This window comes from Crassostrea angulata, chromosome 1 (genome assembly GCF_025612915.1).
Source record: "Crassostrea angulata isolate pt1a10 chromosome 1, ASM2561291v2, whole genome shotgun sequence".
NCBI lineage: Eukaryota > Metazoa > Mollusca > Bivalvia > Ostreida > Ostreidae > Magallana > Magallana angulata.
Window position 1 is genome coordinate 23,174,808 of NC_069111.1, and position 26,226 is coordinate 23,201,033.

At 33.4% G+C, this 26,226-nt stretch overlaps 1 protein-coding gene across 1 annotated transcript; it reads right to left on the reverse strand.

Annotated features, from left to right (window-relative positions):
• Positions 1–10,394: 10,394 nt before the first annotated feature.
• Positions 10,395–25,207, reverse strand: LOC128190023 (tissue factor pathway inhibitor-like). The gene is made up of 4 exons (XM_052861895.1): positions 24,649–25,207; positions 12,506–12,559; positions 12,111–12,216; positions 10,395–11,798 (listed from the first exon to the last, which is right to left on the reverse strand). The coding sequence occupies exons 1-4, from the start codon at positions 24,700–24,702 to the stop codon at positions 11,122–11,124; spliced, it is 891 nt and encodes a 296-aa protein (XP_052717855.1). The 5' UTR covers positions 24,703–25,207; the 3' UTR covers positions 10,395–11,121.
• Between the last annotated feature and the right edge of the window lie 1,019 nt (positions 25,208–26,226).

The following is a 26,226-nucleotide window of genomic DNA, read 5'->3' on the forward strand; positions in this document are numbered from 1 at the left end:
CGTAAAGATTGAATGTTATTGAATTAAAATCAACTCTCAAAATTGATAAATTATGACCAGGATAACATTTTCTTTTATAAAAAAGGAAGATACAATTTTAAGGAAAAGTTAACATAAAGAACATTTTCTTTCTAAAATGTTAAAGGATGATATGAAAAATGAATGACAGTTCATTCATTTCTTTATTGTGCGTTGCAGTTACATGTTAAAAGTTAGACAAAGTTCAAATAAAACATGCTTGTTTTAATCGCCGCCTGAATAATTGTAGTAAACAACACCATAAACAATGTCTGAATTCATAATAAACCCCACACCAGTAGCGTACACACTGAGTCAGTCAAGGAGTGTTAGTGAAATTAATCAAAAAACTACTTTCATTTTCTATGAAAACAAGAAATGCTGAAACATCCCCAGAAAGAGTAGATTTATTTAATTTTTTTAATCATGAACCCCCGAGGTGGGGTATGTTTACATCTAATTTTCTCTCTTTTCGCTCTTTGTCATTGTGCATTTTAATTGAGATGAATTTTAGGGGTTATAAAACAAAATTAATGCATTTTTGTTTTCAGTCATTTCGTGATGTTTTGTATTTTAGCGCAATAAAATGTATTTTATACATGTACATAACATGTATTGCTGAGTATGATAACTTACAGTTTCTGTATCCAGAAATAATAATTTTTACTTATCAAATCAGTTTGAATTGCAAACTTTTCTAAACTCTAATGTGTCATCATTCTTGTATTTAAAAACCATGTATCAATAACATATCTTCACTTTAAAAAGAGAAACACAAATTAATTTTGAGATTGTGCATTAGATCGGCTTCGAATTTCAGTATAACAAAGGTCAGACAATTGGATGTAAACATCAATATGACAACTTGTAAATTTACACCAACCCAGTAAATTCAAAAATTTCAATATGATAAAAGTAATAGATTAACACATATATTTTGGACTTCCTAGTTATTTAAAATGATATATTGATAATTCTATTAAGCACATTACACAAGTCATGTACTTCAACCAAAATAATACCGGATAATCCATTTAAGATTTCCATGTGTTTTGACACTTAATAATACCCTTTGCGCTGGTATTCCAGAAATCATATACACTTCACCTTTTTTTGGTTTCCATTTAATGTTTATCTATTGGTATACTTTAATTTGGATATTATGTGATTTTTGGTCAGTAAATTGTTGAAGGAAAAGGAATATTATTTAAAAATTTTAACCTTTTGTAGATACTGAAACAAGAATTTATCAAATCTTAGATATTTGAAAGTAAAAATTATTACAAATGCTAGATCCTCTAAATTTGATTATATTTTCACATGCTACATACACCTGTACATAACAGAGTAACAGAAACAATTTTATGCATGTGCAGTGCTGCGTTGTCAATGACTTATGCTAAAGCTATAATCTGAAGTTTACGCCTCTAGTTACGCCGCTTTATGAAATGGAAAATACGCCCGATGTTTTGGTATAGTCCTCTGACTAGACTAAAGTTAAGCCCAAAATTTAGGCCTCTTTATGAAACGAAACCAAGGGATGGAATTAGGCCACGATGGTTGGTCGAAATTGTACCTAGGAATTCGGAGAGAAATATCTGCAAAAATCTTCTTTCAAAAAGTAATATGCGTACAAAAGCTGTAACATTAGTAAAAGCAACCTCAGATAGTTAGATTCAAATTTGTCAGTGGTAGGATGGGGCCACCTTTGGGGGGGTCCAATTTTACAAAGATTATTCCCAAATACTCAATTTTTTTTATACTATAGATTCCTTATTTTACGCGAGCACTTAATTCAACGATTCACATTCGCAAGAACATAATATAGCGATTTCTGCAGTTTTATCATAGTTTCATGTACTTGGTGTTTGTCCGAAAAATAAAAGCGACATTTTTAAATTCGCGAGATGTGCCTCTCGCGATTTTACGTTGATATTAATTCATCGCGGATCCACAGTATGATTTTACTTATATGCAAACATTTTGACGTACTGTCGTTTTTTAAATTGTTCAAACTTTGGCCCCTGGAGAATTCTTGGTTTCCACAAAGGTTGATGTAAGTTTATATCCCATAGATGAACTACTATTCTCAATATGAGATATGGCTATAAAATCATCCTGTTACAAAGGGGCTCAATGATAAACATAAGAATATCCATGGTGAAAAATCTGAAAATCTTTTGATACAGGATCTTTTATACTACATTGTCCAGATATTTTGTATATGACTCTATAATTATTATGTCTGTTGTTGCTCACGTGAGCGATGGGTCAGGTCAATGGCTCTCTTGGTAATATTTGAATTTTACCTAAGCAAACTGAAACTATACACAAATCACAAAATCAAATTAAACAATATAATCATATTTACACCGTTGACGTATACTAATTTGTTTTCCATCAATTGCAATTTACATTACACTGCTATACTGTAAATACATTGTATATTCCATATTAGACACATGAAATATGCTGTAAAACTGTCTATTCAATTTTATTGATCCCGTGTCTTAAAAAGGTATGCTGGACACTGTAGAAGTATATTCATTCTCTGATAATATACAATACATCAATTGTTTAATAACACGATCTTTCAACGAGCATAGTTCAGCGATGTAAGTTCTATAACTCCTTTCAAAAAATGTTTAGTCAGATTGCATTTTTTTAATTATAATTATTTTTACCATAATTTAAAAAGGTATTAGACATTAGAAAGGGAACGCCAGAGTCATTTTAATAGGTCAATAATTGTTTTGTCTTTGAAGAAACACAAATAAGGTACAAACCTTCACTAGGAATACCAATGATTGTCATACATGTATTTGTATTATATGACAATATCTTACTACATTATCAATAAGAATCATTCTTTAATACAAGTATACTTGCCCCCCTTCCCTTGAATTCTAATGCACACCTTAACTTTTGACAGGGGGTCCAAAGACCATGTCGTCAAACATTAAGCCATTAATTAAGCATATTAAGACCGCGGAACATTTACTGGTAAGATTGGAAATATACAGCGTACGTCAGTTTCACTTGTTACAGTCAAAACATTTGAAATGGGCGGGAACAAATTGACACGGACGTCTGAGAAAACATTGGATTGAAACTGTAGTTATAGGAAATGTATTTTCAATCGCAGTAGAGTCTCCTACAACGCCGTAACAACCCAACGGCATCTTCGTTTGTCGCGATGGTATCGCCTAGAACATTTTAGAGCGCCATGCGACGGCGCGCACTTTGAACATGCACAAAGTACGCGCCGTGGCTCTGCGTGTTGATAAAAACGCCATAGAAGCGGAGTGAGGTCGCCGTGACAGTGCCGTAAGGTCTCCAACAGCGCCACGAGAGCTCCGTTGGCGCGCTCAAGGAACACAGCTATTGGCAGTGTAGACGTAGTGATAAGTCAACTTCGCTTGCTCGGAGACCTCTCGGAGTCCTTTGGGATCTCACTGTGTCTCTATCGCGCTCTCACTGCGCATCCACAGCGTTTGAACAAATTGTTTTAGATTTGGTTGCGTTTACACAGCGACCCCAAAGAGCTGCGTTCATCGCACTCTCTTGGCGTTTCTTCTGCGTTTATTAGCGTTTATATATGTATCAGGCTTGGGGCGAATTACATTGTAAAGTAATGCATTCCATTACCATTACTTCATGAATTTGGGCATTAGATTACCATTACCATTACCTGATTTACTTGAAGTAATGCATTACATTACCATTACATGAGTAAAGTAATGCATTAATATTACCAATTACTTTGTTTTAAAAAAGTAAAGCTAATTAAGAGTTTTTGCAAATGTTTCTAATATAAAACACTCTTTAACATATCTACATGCAGGTTCATGTTCAGTATCAGGTTCAAATTCAATGACTATATATGCAAGAGTCATTCTTTATTAGCTCAATATATAATAATCTTGTGGCATTATGAACAACATATTACTTAAGTAAAAAGATATTTATAGACATTTGACATGATACAATGTCAGATATGATATAGAGACACAGAATTCGTGCATAATAGAAAACAATTTATGGAATAATGTTGCGGTTATTAAAAGCTAAATACATGTAGATATATTTCCCCAGATAACACAAATCTTGATAATTTTGGAAACTTAATTGTATTAATTTATAGACTTCTTAATATATTTTAATCGGATTTCTTTATGCTGAGGACACTTTAAGACAAAAGATTGCTGTTGCACGTTATGATCAAAGTGTCAAAGGTTTCATCTTTTAACTGCATCCTATTAGTTTGAAAATCGTCCCAGCTATACTAAATAAACGTTCTACAGGTGCAGTGGAAGCTGGGACTGAACGATTGTTTGATATATTAAGTGCAAAAATAGAAAAAATACACGAATCTTGTATTTTCTATCAGTCCAAACTAATGTACTTAATATACATGTACAACACAGAGAGAGAGAAAGAGAGAGAGATAGAGAGAGAGAGAATAAAATTATTTTCAAATTGGTTATAATATTGGAAGTGATTTTTATTTTCATCATGGATGGACAGTGCATTCATTTTGTCCTTAAAGGTGCGTGTCTGTCCATTATTCTATTGGGACATGGCATAGGGAAGGGGATTGGGATGTTTAGCACTTCTTATAACAATAGATTGTTTTGATACTTAGGTTATCCTGGGGGCATAGTGTGTTGTTGACACATCTTTATTGAAGTGCAAACTAATTGGAGTAAATTGTGAAAATGATTTAAAACTCTTAAAAACAACACTTATAAAAATGTTATCAAACTGTGTTGTTATCAAACTGTGTTGTTATATCTAGTAATATGAACAATTTAAAAATGAAATTTTATATAAAAAAAAAAAATTAATACAACTAAAACATTTTTATTTCAAGAATTATATCTTTCTTCTTTATAATAAAATTAATCAAATTCAATTTCAACTATTCATTTATTCATCACATTTTTTAGTGAACATGCATAAACAAGCATAGTATTAATGCAAAGTAATGCCATGTAATGCCAGCATTACACTAAATTTTGGAAAGTCATTAATTACATTACCATTACTTGTAATGCTAATTTTGTGGCATTACACATTACTAGCATTACTTTGAAAACATGTAATGCATTGCAATGCATTACCATTACATTTAGCATTACCCCAAGCCTGATATGTATGTATAAATATATATTATACAGCACAGGTAAATTCACTACATTCGAACTCCACCTCTGCCCCGGCAGGGGTTTGAACTCACGACCTGCAGAACCCACTCTCCTAAAAGTCAGCGACAACCCCTCTTACCACTCGGCCATCTAAGCCATAGGTCGTGAGTTCAAGTCCCGGCCGGCCGAGGTAGAGAGTGTGTGTGTTAATATATATATATATATATATATATATATATATATATATATATATATATATATATATATATATATATATATATATATCAGGCTTGGGGTAATGCTAAATGTAATGGTAATGCATTGCAATGCATTACATGTTTTCAAAGTAATGCTAGTAATGTGTAATGCCACAAAGTTAGCATTACAAGTAATGGTAATGTAATTCAGTACTTTCTAAAATCTAGTGTAATGCTGGCATAAGAAGACATTACTTTGCATTACTATGCTTATTTATGCATGTTCACTTTAAAAAATGTGATAAATAAATGAATTGCTGAAATTGTATTTGATTAAAATTATTTCATAGAAGAAAGAAATAATTCTTTAGATAAACATGTTTTAGTTGTATTATAAAAACATTTTTAAAAAAGTTAATTTTATTAAATTGTAATATTACTAGATATAACAACACAATTCCATAACATTTTAAGAGGGTTGTTATTAAGAGTTTGAAATCATTTAAACAATTTACTCCAATTAGTTTGCACTTCAATAAAGAATGTATCAACAACACACTATGCCCCCAGGGTAATCTGAGTATCAAAACAATCTATTGTTATAGGAAGTGCTAAACACCCCAATCCCTTTGACTATGTCCCAATAGAATAAAGGATAGACATGCACCTTTAAAATCAAAATGAATGCACTGTCCATCCATGATGAAAATCAAAATCACTTCCAATATTATAACCAATTTGAAAATAATTTTACTCTCTCTCTCTCTCTCTCTCTCTCTCTCTCTCTCTCTCTCTCTCTCTCTCTCTCTCTCTCTCTCTCTTTGTGTGTGTTGTATATTAAGTACATTAGTTTACACTGATAGAAAATACAAGATTCATGTAATTTTCTATTATTGCACTTAATATAATATATTATATCCTAAGATAAAGATTGCCAAAACGTCTTTCAGTCACAGCTTCCACGTGCACTGCTCATGTAGAACGTTTATTTAATATAGCTGGGAAGATTTTTAAACCCAACAGGATGCAGTTAAAAGCTGAACCCTTTGAAACTTTGATGATCATAAAAAGCAACAGCAATCTTTTGTCTTATTAAAGTGTCCTCAGTATAAAGAAACCCGATTAAGATATATTAAGAAATATTACTGGAAAAAACCTCTGTTTATAAATTAATTAGACTCAACTCACTATGCGTTAAGTCCCTTTATGGAGACAACAGAGTAAGCCAGTACAGGAAATATAACTCCTGTTTTTAGGGCCCTTGTTATATCCCATGTAAACCCCTATTGCCCATATTAGGAAATTTCGGTAAAAACATGCGCAAATAATCCGCGTTACGTCCTCCTTTTGCTGACGCTGGCCGGGATAAGACGCATAAACGTATTAAGTGTCCAAAATTATTAAGATTTGTATAATCTGGGGAAATACCTCTATTTAGCTTTTAAAAACAGCAACGTTATTCCATAATTTTTTTTCTGTTACATGCATGTACTTCTGTGTCGCTATTTCATACCTGACATTGTACCATATCAAATGTCTATAAATATCAACTTACTTATTATGTGGTATGTTGTTCATAATGCCACAAGATGATTATATATTGAGCAAATAAAAATGACTATTATATAAGTCGTAAAATTTGAACCTGATACTGAGCATGAAGCTGTAGATACTAGTATGTTAAAGAGTGTTTTATATTTGAAACATTTGCAAAAACTCTTTATTTAGCTTCACTTTTTAAAACAAAGTACATATGTAATGGTAATGCATTACTTTACTCATGTAATGGTAATGTAATGCATTACTTCAAGAAAATCAAGTAATGGTAATGGTAATTTAATGCCCAAATTCATGAAGTAATGGTAATGTAATGCATTACTTTACAATGTAATTCGCCCCAAGCCTGATATATATATATATATATATATATATATATATATATATATATATATATATATATATATATATATATATATATATATATATATATATATATATATGGGCAATAGGGGTTTACATGGGATATAACAAGAGCCCAAAAAACAGGAGTTATATTTCCTGTACTGGTTTACTCTGTTGTCTCCATACATCTCCATATATATATATATATATATATATATATATATATATATATATATATATATATATATATATATATATATATATATAAGCGCCTTGGAGTAATGCTAAATGTAGTGGTAATGCATTGTAAATTGCAATGCATTGCATGTTTTCAAAGTAATGCTAGTAATGTGTAATGCCACAAATTAAGCATTACAATAATGGTAATGTAATGCAATATTTTCCAAAATCTAGTGTATTGCTGGCACTACATGGCATTACTATGCTTTTTTACTCATGTATATGTTCATAAAATTGGGATGAATTGAATAACTGAAATTGTATTTGATTATAAATTGTTTTAAAGAAGAAAAATAACTCTTGAGATTAAAATATTTAGTTGTATGATTAAAAAATAATTAAAAATCAATTCTTAAATTGTCAATATTACTAGCTATAACAACACAATTTCATAACATTTTAAGAGTGTTGTTATTAAGAATTTTATATCATTTGAAAAATTTACTCCAATTAGTTGTGCATCTAATGAATTCTTTACAGTGAATAATGTGTCAACAAGTTGAACAACACACAATACTCCAAGGATAATCTTAGTATCAAAACAATCTATTGTTTTAAGAGGTGCTAAACACCCCAACCACCACCGTTCTCTTGGCTGTGTTCCATTAGAATAGAGAACAGACATACACCCTTAAAATAAAAAAAATAATGCACTTAAGAGAATGCACTGTCCAACGTTAACCATGATCACTGGAAGCTTAAAACTTACTTCTAGTATTATAACCCATTTGAAAATTTTACTCTCTCTCTCTCTCTCTCTCTCTCTCAATATCTGTGTTGTATGTAAGTTTAATAGTTTGGACTGATAGAAAATAAAAATTTCATGTATTTTCTTTTCTATTATTGCCTGAACACTAATATCCTAGACTTTCAAACCCAACATGATTCAGTTAAAAGATGAAACCTTTGAAACTGTGATGATCATAAAGTGCAACATCTTGTATAAGTTATTAAATTTGATTGTGATAGTGAACATGAACCTGTAAATATGTTAAATCATGTTCAATATATGAAACGTTTGCATAAATTCTTTTCAGCTTTTAAATTACTTTTTAAAAACTTTTCACAAAGTAATGGTAACTTTACTTTACTCATGTAATGTAATAGGAAGGTGGGGTATTGTTGAAAGAAGTAAACGTTATTGTAATTTGTGTAATTGTAACAAAATTGGTGATGAATTTCATGTTATATTAGAATGCAAGGCATTAAGTAAATTACGAAGTCAGTTTTTAGATACATATTACTGTTCTTCTCCTAACACTAAAAAGTTCTATGAAATCATGTTTTCAGTCGATTACATCACATTAAGAAAATTGTGTTTCTTTATTTCAAAAATTCATCATACTGTTCGTTCACCCCACGTACTTTCTTGAACTTAACAACTATATTTTATATATGTAAATAGTTTGGTCTTCTATGTACCTCTTGTACCATTATATGGTGTTGAGTAAAATAAACTGAACTGAACTGAACTTCAAGAAATTTAAGTAATATGATGCCCAAATGCATGAAATAATGTAGTTCGCCCCAAGCCATATATATATATATATATATATTATATATATATATATATAATTTGAAAAATGAAAGACAACACAGAGTTGTCTTTCATTTTTCATTTTTCAAATTTTTCTTTATATAAAATCGGACACTGCGATTTTTTTTGGATATATATGTATATATATATATATATATATATATATATATATATATATATATATATATATATATATATATATATAAAAGCTTGTTAGTGTTGTCACAAGACATTGACACAATTGTAAAAGATCCTTTTATTAATAATCATTAGGCACCTGGCTCATAATAAATGAAAACTTATTAAAAACAGAAAGACAAAACTTCCAGCTACTAATGACCCTTATTGGAAGATATGACAGCTACAGTATTTGTTGTAGATTTTCAATAGAATATGTAGATAACATGTTTGCATGTAGGTTATTGACACTGCGATACATCTTGATCTCGTGAAAATAACAGGAAAATTGATCAGCATGTTTAGCACTCTTACAGACAGATCGTGACTAATTTCCCTAGAGCTCAATCACGATGAAGATGCTTGGCTAGGATGGGACTGTTAATGAGAATATAACTGAGAAAAAGAAAATTAAAAATGCCAACTACCCATGATCCTTCTTCTATGTGTCATACGGGCATCAACCCATTGTGAGATTTATTGATAATTTCTTAAATAAATAAATAAATAAATGACATGTATATTCAGTTTTTCTTGAATTTTTTAGGCATTATCAACAATGCAAAGAACGATCTTTGGGAACGATCTTTGGGATGCCCTTTTCTACCAAATAAAAGCTTGTTTCATCAAAACCAAACATAGTTATCTTTCTTTTTGCATTAAATATATGACCAATTCTACTTTTTATTTTCATATCATGAGAAAGTGGACCAGTAAATGTCGATGTTTCGTAGTCGAAGTTACTGTGGTGCCGTTGATAGAGGATTTATTAAATTCGACCGTTCGAGAAAATTGTGTTGGGCATCTGTTGTTTTAATCTTACTTCGATTCGCGTCATTTTCAAATATAAATGAAATTGGTATGTAATAAATACTGAGAAACCACAAATATTTGATCAATCGTTGGAACAGCTAGCAGAAAGCATCGATTAAGTTACTACATATTAGCAATTATTTGTCTTTATTTATACAGTCATCTAAAAGAAGTGTGGTCTTCAACCATACATTTACTACATCATCGTCTGAACCAGCCATTACCTCGCCATGTAAGTGAGAGTCAATCATGCAGTAATTTATACACGCAGTCAAATTACAAATGTGATCAGCCAGTCGACTGATTTCAACTTTCTATAATTCCTTTGTCGACGCAAGGAAGTAAAAAAAAACCAACTAAACATACTGATCAAACCATTTATTAGTTTCTTTGATTAAAAAAAAACATTTCTAAACATGATCAAAGTTCTGCTTTCGAAGAGACTTGCCAAAATTTTTAAAGATGTTGATCTACAGATCGTGAAAGGCTCAAGACACGTCATTTAAAAGTAAAATACACTTTTAATTACAAACTTTTGACATGTTTAATGTAAACAGAAAACTATACTCCATAAGTAAAGTAACTTTTATATATCATATATAGTTACTGTATGATAATTTACGCAGCGCTAAATCGTGATTAAATGAGATATTTACAAAAATGTTATACAATAACACTAATGGTATTTACAGTTTCTTTGTATCAGAATAAAATTATCATAACGAAAACATTGGACATCTAATCGTGTCCATGCAAATATTAAATACATTGATATAAAACATTTAATTTTACAATGTAAAATATATACTGGCATAAGGTGGTGCCGGTAACTGGAAGAGGACACAGGATGAAACATCAAATACCACGTAATAACGGTAAAAATACATGTATTTACCACTTTGTCTCACCACAAAATGCATAAAGTACATGTAGGTCAAACTTTTGTCATGTCGTGCTCAGCAGTCACGTGATTCAATTTCTTCCAATCATCGCAAAGATGATTGTGATAACATGACCTTTTTTTTTTTAATTTTGGTTTTGGTCACATAAAGTTAAACACGTTTTCATATCATTAGTTCGACAGGAATAATTAATCCTTCTGGGTGTCAGCTTCAGCTTTAATTTTTTCAATGTTTGACTTCATGGTATCCTTTGTCTTATCTAGGATAGAGATAAGTTCAAAGTCTGGCGCTCCATTAGATTTTGATTTTGTATCCGTATTAGACAAATCGATTTCGGGTCTATCATTCGTTGGTTTTAACTTCTTCTTTCTCCTTTTGTTTTTCTTGCTCTTCCTCCTCTTCTTCTTATTTTTCTTATTCTTCCTGTTTCTGTTCTTCCTCTTCTTTCCTTTCCCACTGCGCCTTCGCTTTTTCTTCCCGTTCTTTCTGTCTCTCTTAAGCTGTCTCAACTTTTTCCTCTCGAGTCTTCGCTTTCTTCGGAGCTCCTTCTGGTGTGGATCTGTCGCTCTAGATCGCACTAGGGGGCTCGTGCTGATTACTGCCTGATCTTTCACAAATTGCTCAGTCACAATTCGTGGACTTCGAACAGGCTGAAAGTTCGACACACTTTTCTTCATGTTTTTGTCAAAATATGCAATGCAGTTTTCTTCACATTCTTCCTTGCTTCGAAAGTTATTCTGGTTGCCTCGGCAACCTTGAAAGGAGAATATCATGCATTCTTTGATGTTTTTATTGTAGAACCATCTCTGATATCGGGCTCCACAGTCCCCTGGTTGAGGGGGAAGATCGCAGATTCTCATTTTTACTACAAAACATCAAAAACACGTATTCAATCATATTTTCAGCGTTTACTAGGTAAAAAAAAATTCTCTGTTTTTTATTTGCTTTTAATGATTATTGAACTATTACATTCATTTTTATAGATTATATTTAGTCGTTGTGTCATGTACAAATTTAGATTATTGAGAATCAAAATTTGTACATGATAGTTATCATGCACAAATTTTTGTATTCTCAATAATCCTAAATTTTGTAAAGGACAGTTGGTTTAAAGACTGGGTGTCACCATTTTGCATTGTGTTTCTGTTTGAAATGAATTTTAAAAATCCCAATTTACCTCTAACATACTTTGCAGGCACACACACCGGAAACGACATATTCATTGGCCATTGCAAATGCTGGATGGCACAAACCTCCTCTTTCGAGCAAGATTTGTTAGCTTCCTGAAATATTAACAAAAATGTTATCAATAAAATTAAAGGAAAACTTCTATAGGATTTTTTTTTTAGAATTGTGTGTACATTAAATCAAAGTATCAGTAATCAAAACTTAACGTATCATGATTCGGATACAGATAAGTGGTAAGTTTTTCCTTAATATACTCTATATTTTTTTCGTTTTTAGTCAGTGCCTGAAGAATGTGAAAGCTAGCACGATTTTTAACTTTTTTATTTTATTAGGAATACTGAATGTCATGACCTGTGAGATGTAAGCAACTGTATATGTACGTACTTCACACTTTCTCTTGGCTCTTGGACCAATGTCCAGGCTGCTTGATTCCGTCACCTATAGAAGAGAAAACAGTAAATATCGATATCATCCAGAAAGAGAAGTACATGGAGCCTAAGAGCGCTGGTGACATGCCGTTTAATTATGTTACATTCTGTGAATAGGGACCCTAATGGACAAATTAGCCCAGATTAGAAATGGAGTTTGACCTATGATTCATAAGATCTACAGCGTAACATTGTGAAAATTGTCACGTCAAACTCACGTTAGCCCACTACTGAACAACAAACTGATAAATTTTTAGAAATAGTTGTATGGGCCCTATTATTTTGTGTACGTGTTTTATTAAGTGTGCAGTAAATAAAAAAATCCCTGCCGTTTCTTTACATTGCGGCAGTTTATTTTCTGGTATAAAGAGCTATGTTACGTGTGGCTGATTCATGTCCCATTTAAGGCTTAAATAAATGTAATTTTAAATTATCAGGGAGAGGTCATTGAACATATTTGGGTAATGAATTGTCCTTCTTTTTAATACACGTTTTTCAGGCACGTATGATAGGTTGAATTTTATTACGTGGGTTTACCCTTACTTACAAAATGATATTTGAGAAATAAATTAAACATGGGCCATCTAACTTAATTGATGTGATTTCGGTGCACTCGGAGGTCTTTACACATGGGACTTGTTCAAACACTTCATTAAGATTTTTCAAAAGCATTCCTCCAAAGCCATCCATTTTACCGTTATCAATGGTTTTGCTAAAAGCTTGGCTAATTGCGGCTAAAGGTGGGGACATGCGTTCAATTTCTACAGAGTTCAGACAAATTTTGTTGAAATTGCATCATAAGATGTAACATGCCCTGGTATCATTTTTTAAAGAAAAAATATTTTTAATATAATACATGTATCATGATTTGTGCGGTAGCAAGTACCAATAAGTAATTAGCTCATTAGACGGTTTCATTATTTAACAATGTAATTTATGTTTTTCTTGTTCTCATTTTCCAAATGTAAATGCGGTTTCATCAGAACAAACGTTTAATTTATTGTGATAATAATACATGTGTACTTTTTCATTTCTTTCAGCATGCTATGCTGACTCTATGCTAACAAGTATTCAAAAGGCTAGACATGTTCTCTCAGATACCTTTTATACATGAATATGCATGGAAGCATTCTTGTTGATTATTGCGGTTTAGGAAACGGTTGGTATTGATTGAGCACTAAGTATCCATTAGAGTGACACCTACCAATTAAAATCGATTGGGAAACCAGAGAGTGGAGTAAGTTAGTCAAAAAAGCACAAGCGTGGTTTCCCACAATCTCGGCGGGGTGGCATAAGGTTAAAATGTTTTTAAATTGTTTAAACGCTCCAGTGTATATCAGATCTGACAATCAAACAAATATCTGACAAATAAGAGCAGAATTTCCATCTCCTGCATGGAATGTTTTATGTTGGTTACGCAAGTTCGGTTAAATACATCGAGTGAAGCCATTGTGACTTGGCGATGGCAAGAAATAGTCGGGGACCTCTAATTGGTCCTGCTTTAGAGATGCCAATTGTCTAGAAAGGTCGAGAGGAAAATTCCTTAAGTAAATCACATTCTTTCAGCTCTTCGAGTGTCTGTTACGTTTATCCAAATCCTAATCGACCCCCTCCTCCGATTCCTAATCCTTTTCATCTAGTGTCGTTATAAGATTTTACCTTATTATTTTACCCTCCCGCTCGGGAATATAAGCAAGTGAAATACCTAATGTTTTTGACATCATATTGTTAATGGCGATTTTTTCAATAACCGTTCTTTCCCACGAAAACAAAATTTCGCACTGATTTGCCTTATTGTCCTCGACTATTCCATTTTCCTTTTTATTCTTTCCGTACATCTTGTTAATCATTAAAAAAATTATCAGTATACATAACAATCGAGTTATGTGATGTTTTATGGAGGAAGATAGAGGCTGATTTGGTTACATGTACTTTAGCACACTTTGTTTTCTCTGACAAAAAAACCAACTCCTGAGGAGTCTTGTGGTTAGTGTGGACTACCAATCCAATCGTTGAAGGGCGTTCGAAAAGGAGCGATCTTAATCTAGTGAACAGAACATTCCTCACAATCAAGGATTTTGTCTAGGTTAATAAATTGGTCTTTGTTTCTTGTTTACCGCTATCGTTATATCTGGCGCTTGAAAACCGGGTGGGACCAAAGAACCATCTTTATATAAAAGGTGTTGAAACAACGCGTTTAAGGCGTCCGTGTATAGATGCTATCAAAGCCATATATTCCACTCAAAAGGTTACCTTGTCAGGAATCTAACCTCCTTATCTAGATTATCACCCTCTGGCCTTACAAAATAAATGAAGTTTATAAATGCTTAAATACTTCTAAACTTTGCATGAGCATGATGCTTACATGTTGGAAGAAAATTCCCAGGGACGTCTAAATGGTTTTTGCAACTCTCAAATGTTTCCTTCACATGAAATGTAAATTGAAAAAGCCACCATCAGTCTATTGTGTGTGTCGCTTAAGTATTACTTGAGGGGACAAAATGGGTTTATATTTTTGTTTAGATTTGAGTAAATTGACAAATCTTCTATTGCCTGTCATATTAATTGGTCGGGTTATGAAGTACACGAAGAAAATGAACCGATGAAAGAAATCTTTTCTGAAAAAAAATCGTTTAACCCCATTTCATTCTTCTCCAAAATTATTAATCCTTACAAAGATGCAAATGGACAATAGGCAAAAGTTTGTTTTTGCGACATATTCTTCGCCATCTCGTCTTTCGCACCTTAAATTAACGATGACAGGCAAAATATCGTAAAGCGCAAGACCTCCCGTGTATGTAATTTTATATGCTGCTTAAAGACGTTTTAAACTCATAATAGATAGGGTTTAAATTATTTATAAAATCTGTCATTGAATTGACGTTCACTAAAAAATTCAAATTTTACACCCTTTAAATGAATTATTAGAATAGTTTTTAATGAAAGGGTTTTATTTACATGTTGCAACGGAAGCTTGGTGAAATCTACAAAATTGGATAAACTATATGTAAAATTGCATTTCATATGCGTATGAAATATTCAATTTGTCGTGAATAGCACCTGGGTTCCCGCTTACTTGGACCAGCTCCCATGCCCTCTTGCACCTGTAAATGGTCCTGTGAATGTGCGAGTCTTAGACAATTCGTCCCCCCGATCGTATGACAAGGGTGATTTTATCGCCGGTGTAGGGTACCTATTGCCGACAAAGAGATGTAACTCTAGAGGTCTGAACATAAGACCCAACACTTTAACAAGTGCTAGAACCGAGTTCCCCTCTCTACACGTATTGTCTTTCATTTCACGCGTCTAATCAAAAGAGACAATTGGTTTGTAATTCACTGTATGTCAGGAGTATTGGACGCAGCTAGATTTGTCAGTCTCATTCTTGTCAGAGAGAATACATTAGTTGTTATTCACATTGTTATATGAGGAAGTAATTTTCTCTAACTTTATAAATATATTTCTTTTTGGCCCAAAAAAAAAATCGGGTGGCTTGTAATGTCGATTCCATTCTTGACAGCAAGGAAATATCATACTACAATATGATGTAGCGATTATTCTCAAACGTTGAGAGTACTTTTTCCACACATATAAAGAGCATTTCTATCTTACTTTTCACCTACATGTATTTTGCGTGTACTAAGTGAATTTCACCTTGTTAATACGGGCAAGTAAAAATCATAACTGTTTGTTTGGCAGAGGTTAACACTCGCCATTTATCAGTGTCTCAATTTTAAGGTGACGCACGTGTATTCATTCAAATTCTCTAAAATAATCAGTCAAAGATAATTACAGAAGGACTCGAAAAAAGCGTATCTTTTTCTAGTCTTCTTTGTCTAGCGTATATTCTGAGCACACCTTTTATTGTTTACAGACAAAACCTGGAAAACGGGACTGACATCCTTTAAACAAGTTTCTTGAATGAATTTCGTCTTACTATTCAGCACACAGAACGCTTACTAAGCAATCAAACAATCATTACATCAGATTTGAATGAATTCATTCATCTTCTACAAATACGGCAAATACTAGACTCTATACATTAAAACAATACCGCTTCCATGCAATATCTAGCAATGTCAAAGGTCTTTCTCGTGGTCCAAATACATCTATTCATCGAACAGATTAAAATATGGTTTATATTCATGTTCATATTTAGATAGACATCGTCCATATGTTCTACCTATTATGTTGTCTGTGTGTACTGAAGAGTACCTTAATTTCCTACAGGTGCAGGGTTCTAGATGTATATTTTTCATGAATGGCGTTCATATTTGGCAGGAACAAAAGTCTTCTGGATTAATGCCGCTGAACAAAGTGTGAACACCGACATTTATCAATGGAGGATCTCAACAGAACAAAAAGCAGGGGCGTGTTAACAAGCAGACGAGAGGCCAGTAGCGTGAATTAAATGCTCTGCACATGGAATAAAGACTGTCCTCCTTTGTATTGCTGTAGTATCAGACTATCTTAATCTGAAATGCCACATGCTAAGTATTTATCTCGATTAGGAGAAAAATGATCCATAACTTGGATTAACCTTCGTGTTGATTTTTTTCCTTCATAAAATGTTACTTTATCTCGATGAAAATTTATTTTGGTCCAGTTTGGTTGATTAAGATACAAAAAAAGGCTGGTTTTATGGTAAATTAATTTGTATCGTAGACCCAATTATGAGTATCAGACTTCTTTTAAGGCCATGTATCAGCCATGTCACACATTGTCAACGCCAATATTTATAAAAGATAAAGGTTATTTTCAGAACTCATAGACAGAATAGTAATCAGAAAGTATAATTTTTTTAAGGATAAATAAACAGATTAGTATTTTGAGAAAAGAAAAAGGTATTTTCAGAATTCATAAACAGATTAGAAAGTAAGTCATGGTATGTCGATTGTTATGATTTCCTGTAATTCTCGTCAAATCATTGTGGTCAGGAAGGTGGTCATGGATCATGAATTCTGACCTAGCTCCAACAATTTATGACATTGCACTCTACGATGGGTCTGTCCGTTATATGCAACGAAAAAAAACAAACCAAACCAATTAACTAAACAGTTTACTGTAAAGAACGGGAATTTCTGAACAGTTTATGCAAAATTGCTAACGATGTATAAGAGTATTTTGTTTACATGAAATGGTTTTAAACATTGTGATTCGCAAATTAAATTTTTTTTCTCTAATGTTACTTTAATTGCACGAAATATTGTGATACTCAAACAATATATTAATGAGATTGCTATTTGCCAAAAGTCTCATCGGTCTCAATTTTGAAATCGACCTTCCTATACATATTTTCCCGTGAGTCTGCTGCTTTAGAATTCCGAAAGTGAGAATTCCCCACAGATTAGGGGGTAGAGAAGTGACAGACAGTCGGGGGGATATAAATGGTTTCTGAAGAGGCCCATTGTGGTAAAAATTAGTCGTGTTTCTGTTGATAAAGAGATGATAAACTACGATGCGCCAAGCAGGGAGTTGGAGATGTTTATTTTCTGCGGGTGTGAACCTTTAGTCTGACACACGAACTTTCCCCTTACTGCCGAATGTCTGCTTAATGAAAACGTCAACTGTCTCTGTGCTTTGCTCAGTGTAATACAAACCGGGATTAAGAAAGAATTCCCATTTGCTGTCAGTTGTTATTTCTAAGTGGATTGTATTTACATTCACTTTCCGTATCTGTTTAGAAAATGTACGAATTAGTTTTACAGAAGAATTTGCCCACATTATACATCACCCCTTTCAGGCCCTAACTGATGGTACGCCGTTCTTTTATGTGAGTCTTTATTGTGGCTTTTTGTGAGTATTGTAAAAGTGGTCGATCTTTGAAAATCTTTCAATTTGGCCAGCCAATTTCTTCCCAGGCTATAAAAGGTCATATCTTCAATAAAATCCTTTTAAGGCATATAGCGTTTTATGATCCCGTTTCAATCAATTTCATTATACTCTTTAAGAAAAATGTAAGTAAGTGAAAAAGATGGAAAAAATCTGATTTATCATACAGATGTGTTAGCGTTCAACTCATTTATAATGGTCACCAGGATAAACAAATGGTGTAAAATTGGCAAAGGTGTATGCATAATACGGCCATTGACATCGCTTTGGAGATACCGCCTATCATATTTCTTTAAGACGACATTTCTTACGAAAATAAAAATTTGCATTAAAGATGCATGATTTAGAAGTGACCGTTTGCAAAAATCCCTCGGGTGGTGTTGGCATATATTTAGACTCGAACACGAGAGCATCAGACGAACACTTTGCTCTCCGCATTAAGATGTTTGGAAATGTTTGGTCTAACAAGGGGATTATTTTCTGACAACTTTCACATTATAGACATCAAAACTTAATTCCTCAGAAGTCGGGTGTAATATTCTTCCATACAAACACATTTCAGAAAAACTTTCTTCGCGAAAATATGTCGAAAAGCACTCAAAACGAATTTTTAATTTAAAAAAAAAACCAATCAGACACAATTTCTCAATCAGATTAAATGTTTGTTTCAGATTTCGGATTTAATGTATACATCTGTTTTTTTTTATTTTTAAAAAAATCCTTGGAACTATCATATCTGGTGTCTTTTGCAAACCATGTTCATTCAAGTTAAAGAAAATGATGTATAGAGCATATTTTGTGTAATTAATGGATCATCCCCGACAGTGATTGATGAAATCTAGCTGCATTATAAACCAGGCTACCCATCCTAATCTCTACATCGCTCATTCATTAAACTTAACAGTCATTTTTTACCTACATCCGTTTGAATAAAATAAAAAAATACCTACAAAATTCTAATTGATTTAATGTAAGCTTGCACGAGGAAATGACACAGGTGCTCTTAAGCTCCCGAAAAAGATTTCTCATAATCGTGGTTAAGATATCTGAACACGGCGGATTAGGAACATGATCCGAAATCCGATATGACGGGATTAAGATTTCAGGCTAAATGTACTGTTGAAGAGTTTAAAGGAAAATAAAACTTTTCGGAATTCTAATTACCATGTCCTCGACATAATAAGAGAAATTAACGTTACGATTGAAGGAATTCAACAGTGAAAACTGTGTATATTGTTGATTATTCTCCAAATTGATTTTTCACGGTAACATAGTGTATATTAATTGTACCTGTTTACATGACTTCCTGTCAAAAAGGGCTGTAGATAAAGAAATCGTGATATACATGAATATAGAAAATATATCATGCCTGACATTATAACTGTATTATCTATAAAACTAATTTCACTGTGAGTCGATATCATTAGTTGTGGCCCCTGACATTTCAGTCGTCGGCCTGTTGTGGGCTTACTTCGTATCCAATCCATAATCCCAGGAATAATTAATGTCCGACACAGAAAAAACAACAGTTATGGCCATAAACCGGAGAACGGCAGGGCCCAGTCATTTGTGTGACAATAAATATTTATTTATGGTACCACTTCCCCTCCCGCACATATGTTGTGCACTAATCAACCAAGTTCTCTCTTCTCTATGTCGTCTCTTAAACTTGAGGATAATAGGTACATGCATGTGTACAGTTTTTAGGAAAGTATCCCTAACAAATTCAGGACATGTGTTGACAATTTGTATCGAAGGCGACCATCCTCCATTATTGCAGTGTTAGTATGTTATAGACAGAAAATATAATTTGTTCTGGCTTAACTCATTCCATGTTCAAGGGACAATAATATATGTCTTCCAGAGGAGCAAAGTAACATTTTTGCGCACTCAAAATGTCGGGAAATAATTAACATTAACCTTTCACTAAAAAATATATAATTTACGACTTCCAAACATCTGTCGGAAATCGGATGGAGACGTTAAATAAAAGCGAAACAATAAAAATAAAAATAAAAATGCGATCCCTGTTTGTTTTCAGAACAGGTTTGCATATTTTATTGTATCATAAAATAAACGAAAAACTATATCCGTCAATTATATGGTGCTTAATTCCGTCAAATATCATCAAGAGGATATGTTAACCCGACCCGCTCTTTTGTACACGTGACACATCCAAGGATGGGTGTATTACATCGATCTTATCATTGCCTTCTTTAGGACGGGTGTAAAGGCAATATAATTTGAATACGTCAGCACATAATGATATTGTTATAAGAATAAAGGTCGAAAAAAGAGAAAATTTGTAAGTTGAAGTGCAGCTATAGATCTTCCTGAGAAAATAAAAAACCCGGAATATTTACATTCCAACCAAATACCATACCAGATGCAACTTTTTTGCACCATATTTAAGTTTAAAACCCATTGAAATCTATCTCAGAAGCCATTGTTAAAACAATTACTGGGTGATTATAGTATTTAAGAGACATGGTTTAACGCTAGTTGGACCAGCTCTGAGCCTGCCATGATGTGGGCCAGTAAATCATTGGTTAAACCTGCCACTTTCTTCCTCGCGGTGTCTTCTGTAATGCGTCATTTTTGAAGGAAACACAAAACGTGTTGAAAGGCTTTGGGTTTTGGGAGGATGTAAACCAAACGGATGAAGACGGATTAACGCTTGTGTCTGCCAATGGGAATACTTGATCTGGACACAGACTGACTGTCACCAATTGATAGTAACTTATCAGCGTTTCAACCAACAGTCCGCATCTTTTCCTAACTTTGTAAACTTTTTCAAGTGGTTTTAAAAACACACACTCATACTTTGGAACAACACCAGGCATGAGGAAAACCAAAATCAGAACATGTAAAACTAATAAAAAAAAAATTGAGCAATCGCCATTTCTATTTTAAATATTATTGTGAATATCAAATTGATTTCTGGGTGATTTATTAAGTGAGTGGTAGATAACCAGATAGCAGAAGCAATGTGAATATATTTTCAATGAACTGTAAACCTGTTTAACGTCTGCAAGATATGAGAAATTGATATCATTATTGTCTTACTGATAAGTAAATATTATTTTTCATATACAGTTCATTGCAGCATAGGTTACAAGTAAGCTTTCTGCTTGCTTGACAAAGCAGATACCAGTATATGAAATCGCTTGCCTATGTACCTATGAATGTGTATTCTTGATAGACAGAACAAAAAATTTGGTTGGTCGAAGAGCATACTTGAGGTCAAAGAGGTATAAAAGTTCTATGTCATTGACCCAATCCCTGTCATCCAGTGCTTGTTTTCATGTGAGGACCATAGGGTCAGTCGAAATTTCTGTTTATAGGGTTGTACAATGTCGAATCGTTCTAGTTTTTGTCATGGCGTGGTTTTTTTTAACCTTTTAAAAACACATAGAACGACGATTTTGTTGTTGTCAACGTCCATGGTTCTCTCATTTCTTGTTTATTTTATTTGGGAATCTCAAAAAATTTGTTCACTGAAAAGGGTCTTTGGTACTTAAGCATGCGTGTGTAGTCTTGATTATTGATAAAACTTTCTGCATATAAAACTCTGATAAAACATCACAATTTGTCGAGAAGTTTCAAGCACATATTAAAAGTTTAAAAATAGTTGTCCCTGAGTTCTAAATACTAGGTAGTAATACGGCAAAAGAGCTTCTCCTTCCACTAGAGTTTATTTTATGACATCATGACATTGAATCAAGTTCATTTTAAATTCATGTTATTAATGGCGGGAGTAAACACATCAACAAAGATAGCAGTGATAAGGCAGATTTGAATAGTTGATTTTCTTTGAGGGATATAAAGGGGATAATTAGAAGTATAGGTTCATACAGAAGTTGGAAAGCGGGTTTCTGACATTGAAAAGCTCCATTCAGCAATAAATGTACTTAAAATGCGCCGCGTGTAAATATTATCTACTGGGGTTAAGCGGGGAGGACTTTTCAAAGAATGACACTGGCGTTAATTCGTCTTCTATTTATTTTTCGCAAAATAAAAACATTGCTAAATCCAAACCAAATGTTTTTCTAAGATATTTTCATACAATTTATTGATAATTGTCCAGCCCCATTGATGACAAACAAGGCCGTTAGGTTCGCGAACGAATATATATTGTCTTATGCGTTTTTGTCCCTATTGTCCATTCACATTTTGTTTGACGAAGCGCACCAGGGAAAGCTGGTGGTAATGTTATCCCTTACACCGAACGCCCCCTACGTTTTTGGTATTCATAGAATTACTCTGGCCACTTTACACGTCTGGTGATCCGAAATTTGAATTTTGTAGAGTCATTGTCGGTAGACAAGGGGCGAGCCCGGAGCCGGTAGTAGATTCATAAAATGTCTGAAATATACCGAGAGTCAAAGGTTAAGGTGGTCTGTATTGTTGACTCAGGCCGGAAAAGGGTCTTCTATCCGATAAAAGTGAAAAACCATGACGCCTGTCCGCTCTTTCTTGTATTGACATTGGGAGATAGAAGTGCTTGTTTATGAGCGAGGATTGCATCCATCTCATTCCCATTGCTATAAATCTAGCCCTGATTCTACAATATTGATATATGAGTAAATCCACTGCTTTTCGTGTGAAAACAGTTTCTATCGTTTATCTCTTTGCCCCGAAATCTTCGGATCATTCATTCAACACATCCAGTCTCGTATTTTATGATGAGCTCTTAATTTCAAGGTTTCGAAGTGTCAATAAACAAATAAATGGGAGTTTTATGATAATCTTGCAGATTAAGGCTATAAGGCATTTATGAATTGGGACTTTCAGACCCCACATATTTGTTATGTGTAAGTAATCCCAAGCTCATTGGAATTAACAACAGTCAAACTCGTTATTCTAAAAGATTAACTTCCAGACTTAATCCGGAGCGTAGTCACTAATTAGCAAATGAGCCGTATTAATATCTGCGTTCGACTCCCTGTGGAGACGGTGTGGCGTGATTTGGAATTTGTGTAACAATGTTTTTAGACTCTTTCTGTTTTCACTGCAATAAAGCTCTTCGACTTAATTATTCTGTTCTTTTTGTAAAAAAAAATCTATTTAACGTCGTAAAGTATGGTTAACATATGCTACAATTATTCACTTTAAATTGATTAACAATTCTAAATGAAGCGTGCTTATTTTCTTTTCTTTTTCCCCTAACTAAGTTGGAATATGCCTTCTTTTTCACATTGCTTTAAAATGTTCTTGCTATCAGACAAGGTTCATTAATAACATAATAATATCACAAGAAGTGGAGGTTTTAATCAGCGTTGACCCCTTTGCTCCCCGACCTTGCTTAAACGCTGCACTTCCCTCATCTTTCTTGAGACCAATTTGATTTAGAGAGGAGTATATAGATGAAGCACGCAAATTCATCATCCTAGGCGACCCCTAAGACTCCCATGTATATCAGTAAGGGCGAGATATGTGCTCACTTTTAATCGCTCTACGTTAAAACTAAAAAATTATTGTTTTCTGAATATTTACATCAAAAATGGGGGCTTTGTTGAACATCTGTAGTTAATCCTCATTACTTTATCTTAATGACCAGGGCCCAGACAGTTCGACAGGTGCCCTGTACAAGCCATTTACATCCATCAATCTTATTCAGCGATCAAAATAAAATTTATGCTCATTGAAAATATCGGGAAAGCTTAAATGATTTGGCAAATATTGACAAAATAAAGAATATATTTTGTTTGTTTATAGGAGAGTTCCTGTGATTTGCTACGGTCGATCCGTCGGGTTCGGCATCAGTTATTTTATTTCGCACATTAAGGGAATTTTTTGACATCACTATGCAATGCCTCGGTGAAAATATTCCTTCATTTCCATATCTAAATGATCACCGAAATGGTTCAGGTCTTTTATTTCTGATGAATTAAAGTGATGTTTATCGTAAAAAAAAGCTATAGAGTTACAGGTGTTCCTGCATAATTGTACCAACCCATAGAAATGCATGTCATCGCCTACACTTTATATACTTAAAAGCATGTAGAGTAGTGAAATTCTGTCTGTTACTTTAAGTTTACTTTACTTGCTTGATATCGATATCGTCGTGACTGTTTTTACTACATTAAGTTAATGAATAGAAGAAGTTATCATCTCCCAATAACTATAAAACGAGCGAAAGAAATCGGATCAAATAGTTTTCCATCCATGCATTTAAAGTATACGCTGATCTTCATAACGTTTGTGCTTTATGGATTAGGTAAAAATTCTGTTAATGGATATAAGCATATAAGTAAATATATTTACCTGTCCTCCCAAGAGAAGTACACAAAGGCAGGTATACAGTATAGAATCCCACATGTCTGATGCCAAAGTCTCCACACAAAACACAAATCTACCTAATCACATTCTAAAAACATTTAGCAGCGGTTTTTTAGTTGTCCAGCGAAGATATCCATAGGAAAATGAAACTGAAGGAAAAAGTTTCGAAATTACTGAAGGAAAAAATCCGTTATGGGACCACTCTACATCGTTAAGCACATTTATTTGCAAGGGTAAATCCGCACCGTATTGTAAGGAAACAACGCTCTGCTCTCTGTTATATTATTTGAAAAATGTTCCTTCAACTGAGCTTTAATTTTTTACGCACAGGTATATCAACATGACGAACGGCACACTCTGGCTTTAAACGAAAGAATGGAGTTTAAAAGTAGCTAGCTCGGTTCAAATATTGCGCGCGACAGCAATTTTTGATCACAAAACATATAAGTATATGAAAAATAATTTTTCAGGTCTAAGGTAACAAGTTCCGATTCATAACTTGGTCGCCGAAGTCCTCCGCGAGAAATGTATGGATGATCGATCGACGTTGCGAGTTCAAGGGTTAGCGAGCAACCAATCAGAAAGTAGCACGGACTGTAGAAACTTTGTCTTCGTACGTATACTTTTCGCCATGTATATAAATTGTTGTTTAAACAACAGTCGACTACAAACAAATACATAAGAGCGGGTGTCAACAATTTGTTTATGTAATTGATAATCGAAGCATGTGATCGAGGGACTTCGAAAAGTAAACCTTGTCGCTAAATATCACACTTACGCTCCAAGTTCACACTGGTCTTGTGTATATTTTCAATTTAAAAGTGTTATTCAAGTTGGAACATATATGTCTTTATTTTTTACTGTCCTAATACATCATTCCCGCTTGAAACAAAGTTGCATACTTGTTTGTAAAAAATTCTCAAAGAAAATTTTTGTGGAACTATGGAGTACTCGAATGTTGTGATTCTCTTTGATTGTTTATAAATGTTTTTTTTTTTAATATTTTTGCGCCTGGTCACAGCGGTTTATTTTTTTCAAAACACTTAAACGTATAAATAACCGTCATTTGACGAAAGTTGGTGTCCATGAATATTTTTTCCTTTACAAATTTTTCTTAAATTGACAATGTTTGCAAACGCACTTGTGCTTTTTCATGTCTGGCACCTTGATAATATTGCAACAAAAGTGTCCAGATGTTTGAAGGGCTAATCGCTGTGACGTCACAATGATGTTACATGTATATTGGCACTTTAGATGGGGACAAAAGATCGTGGTTAGCAATAGACGACACGAATTAGCGTTGATTATAGAAGCTTTGACCGGGACTTGCTCGTGGAGGAAAAGAGAGAAAGAGAAAACGTCGATACTTCGGGTCCAAACATTTCAAATTTGATTCCATTATTGTTAACTAATCCGTCAACGTCATTGGCGAATCTAAAAGGTTCAAGCTACGAAGTGGTTAACATAAAGGACAAAATGAAAAAAGATTTTACTTTTAATGCAAACGTCATCAAATACGGTAAAATAGGTTTATTGATAATTGAGCGAGGGGATTTTTCCTTT

Excerpts from the sequence above, each read along its gene's own strand:
- LOC128190023 (XM_052861895.1), bottom strand. The coding sequence starts at position 24,702 with ATGTGGGATTCTATACTGTATACCTGCCTTTGTGTACTTCTCTTGGGA. Across the intron at positions 12,217-12,505 it reads GAGCCAAGAGAAAGTGTGAA|GAAGCTAACAAATCTTGCTC; the intron begins GTACGTACATAT and ends TTAATATTTCAG. Across the intron at positions 11,799-12,110 it reads GCCTGCAAAGTATGTTAGAG|TAAAAATGAGAATCTGCGAT; the intron begins GTAAATTGGGAT and ends GATGTTTTGTAG.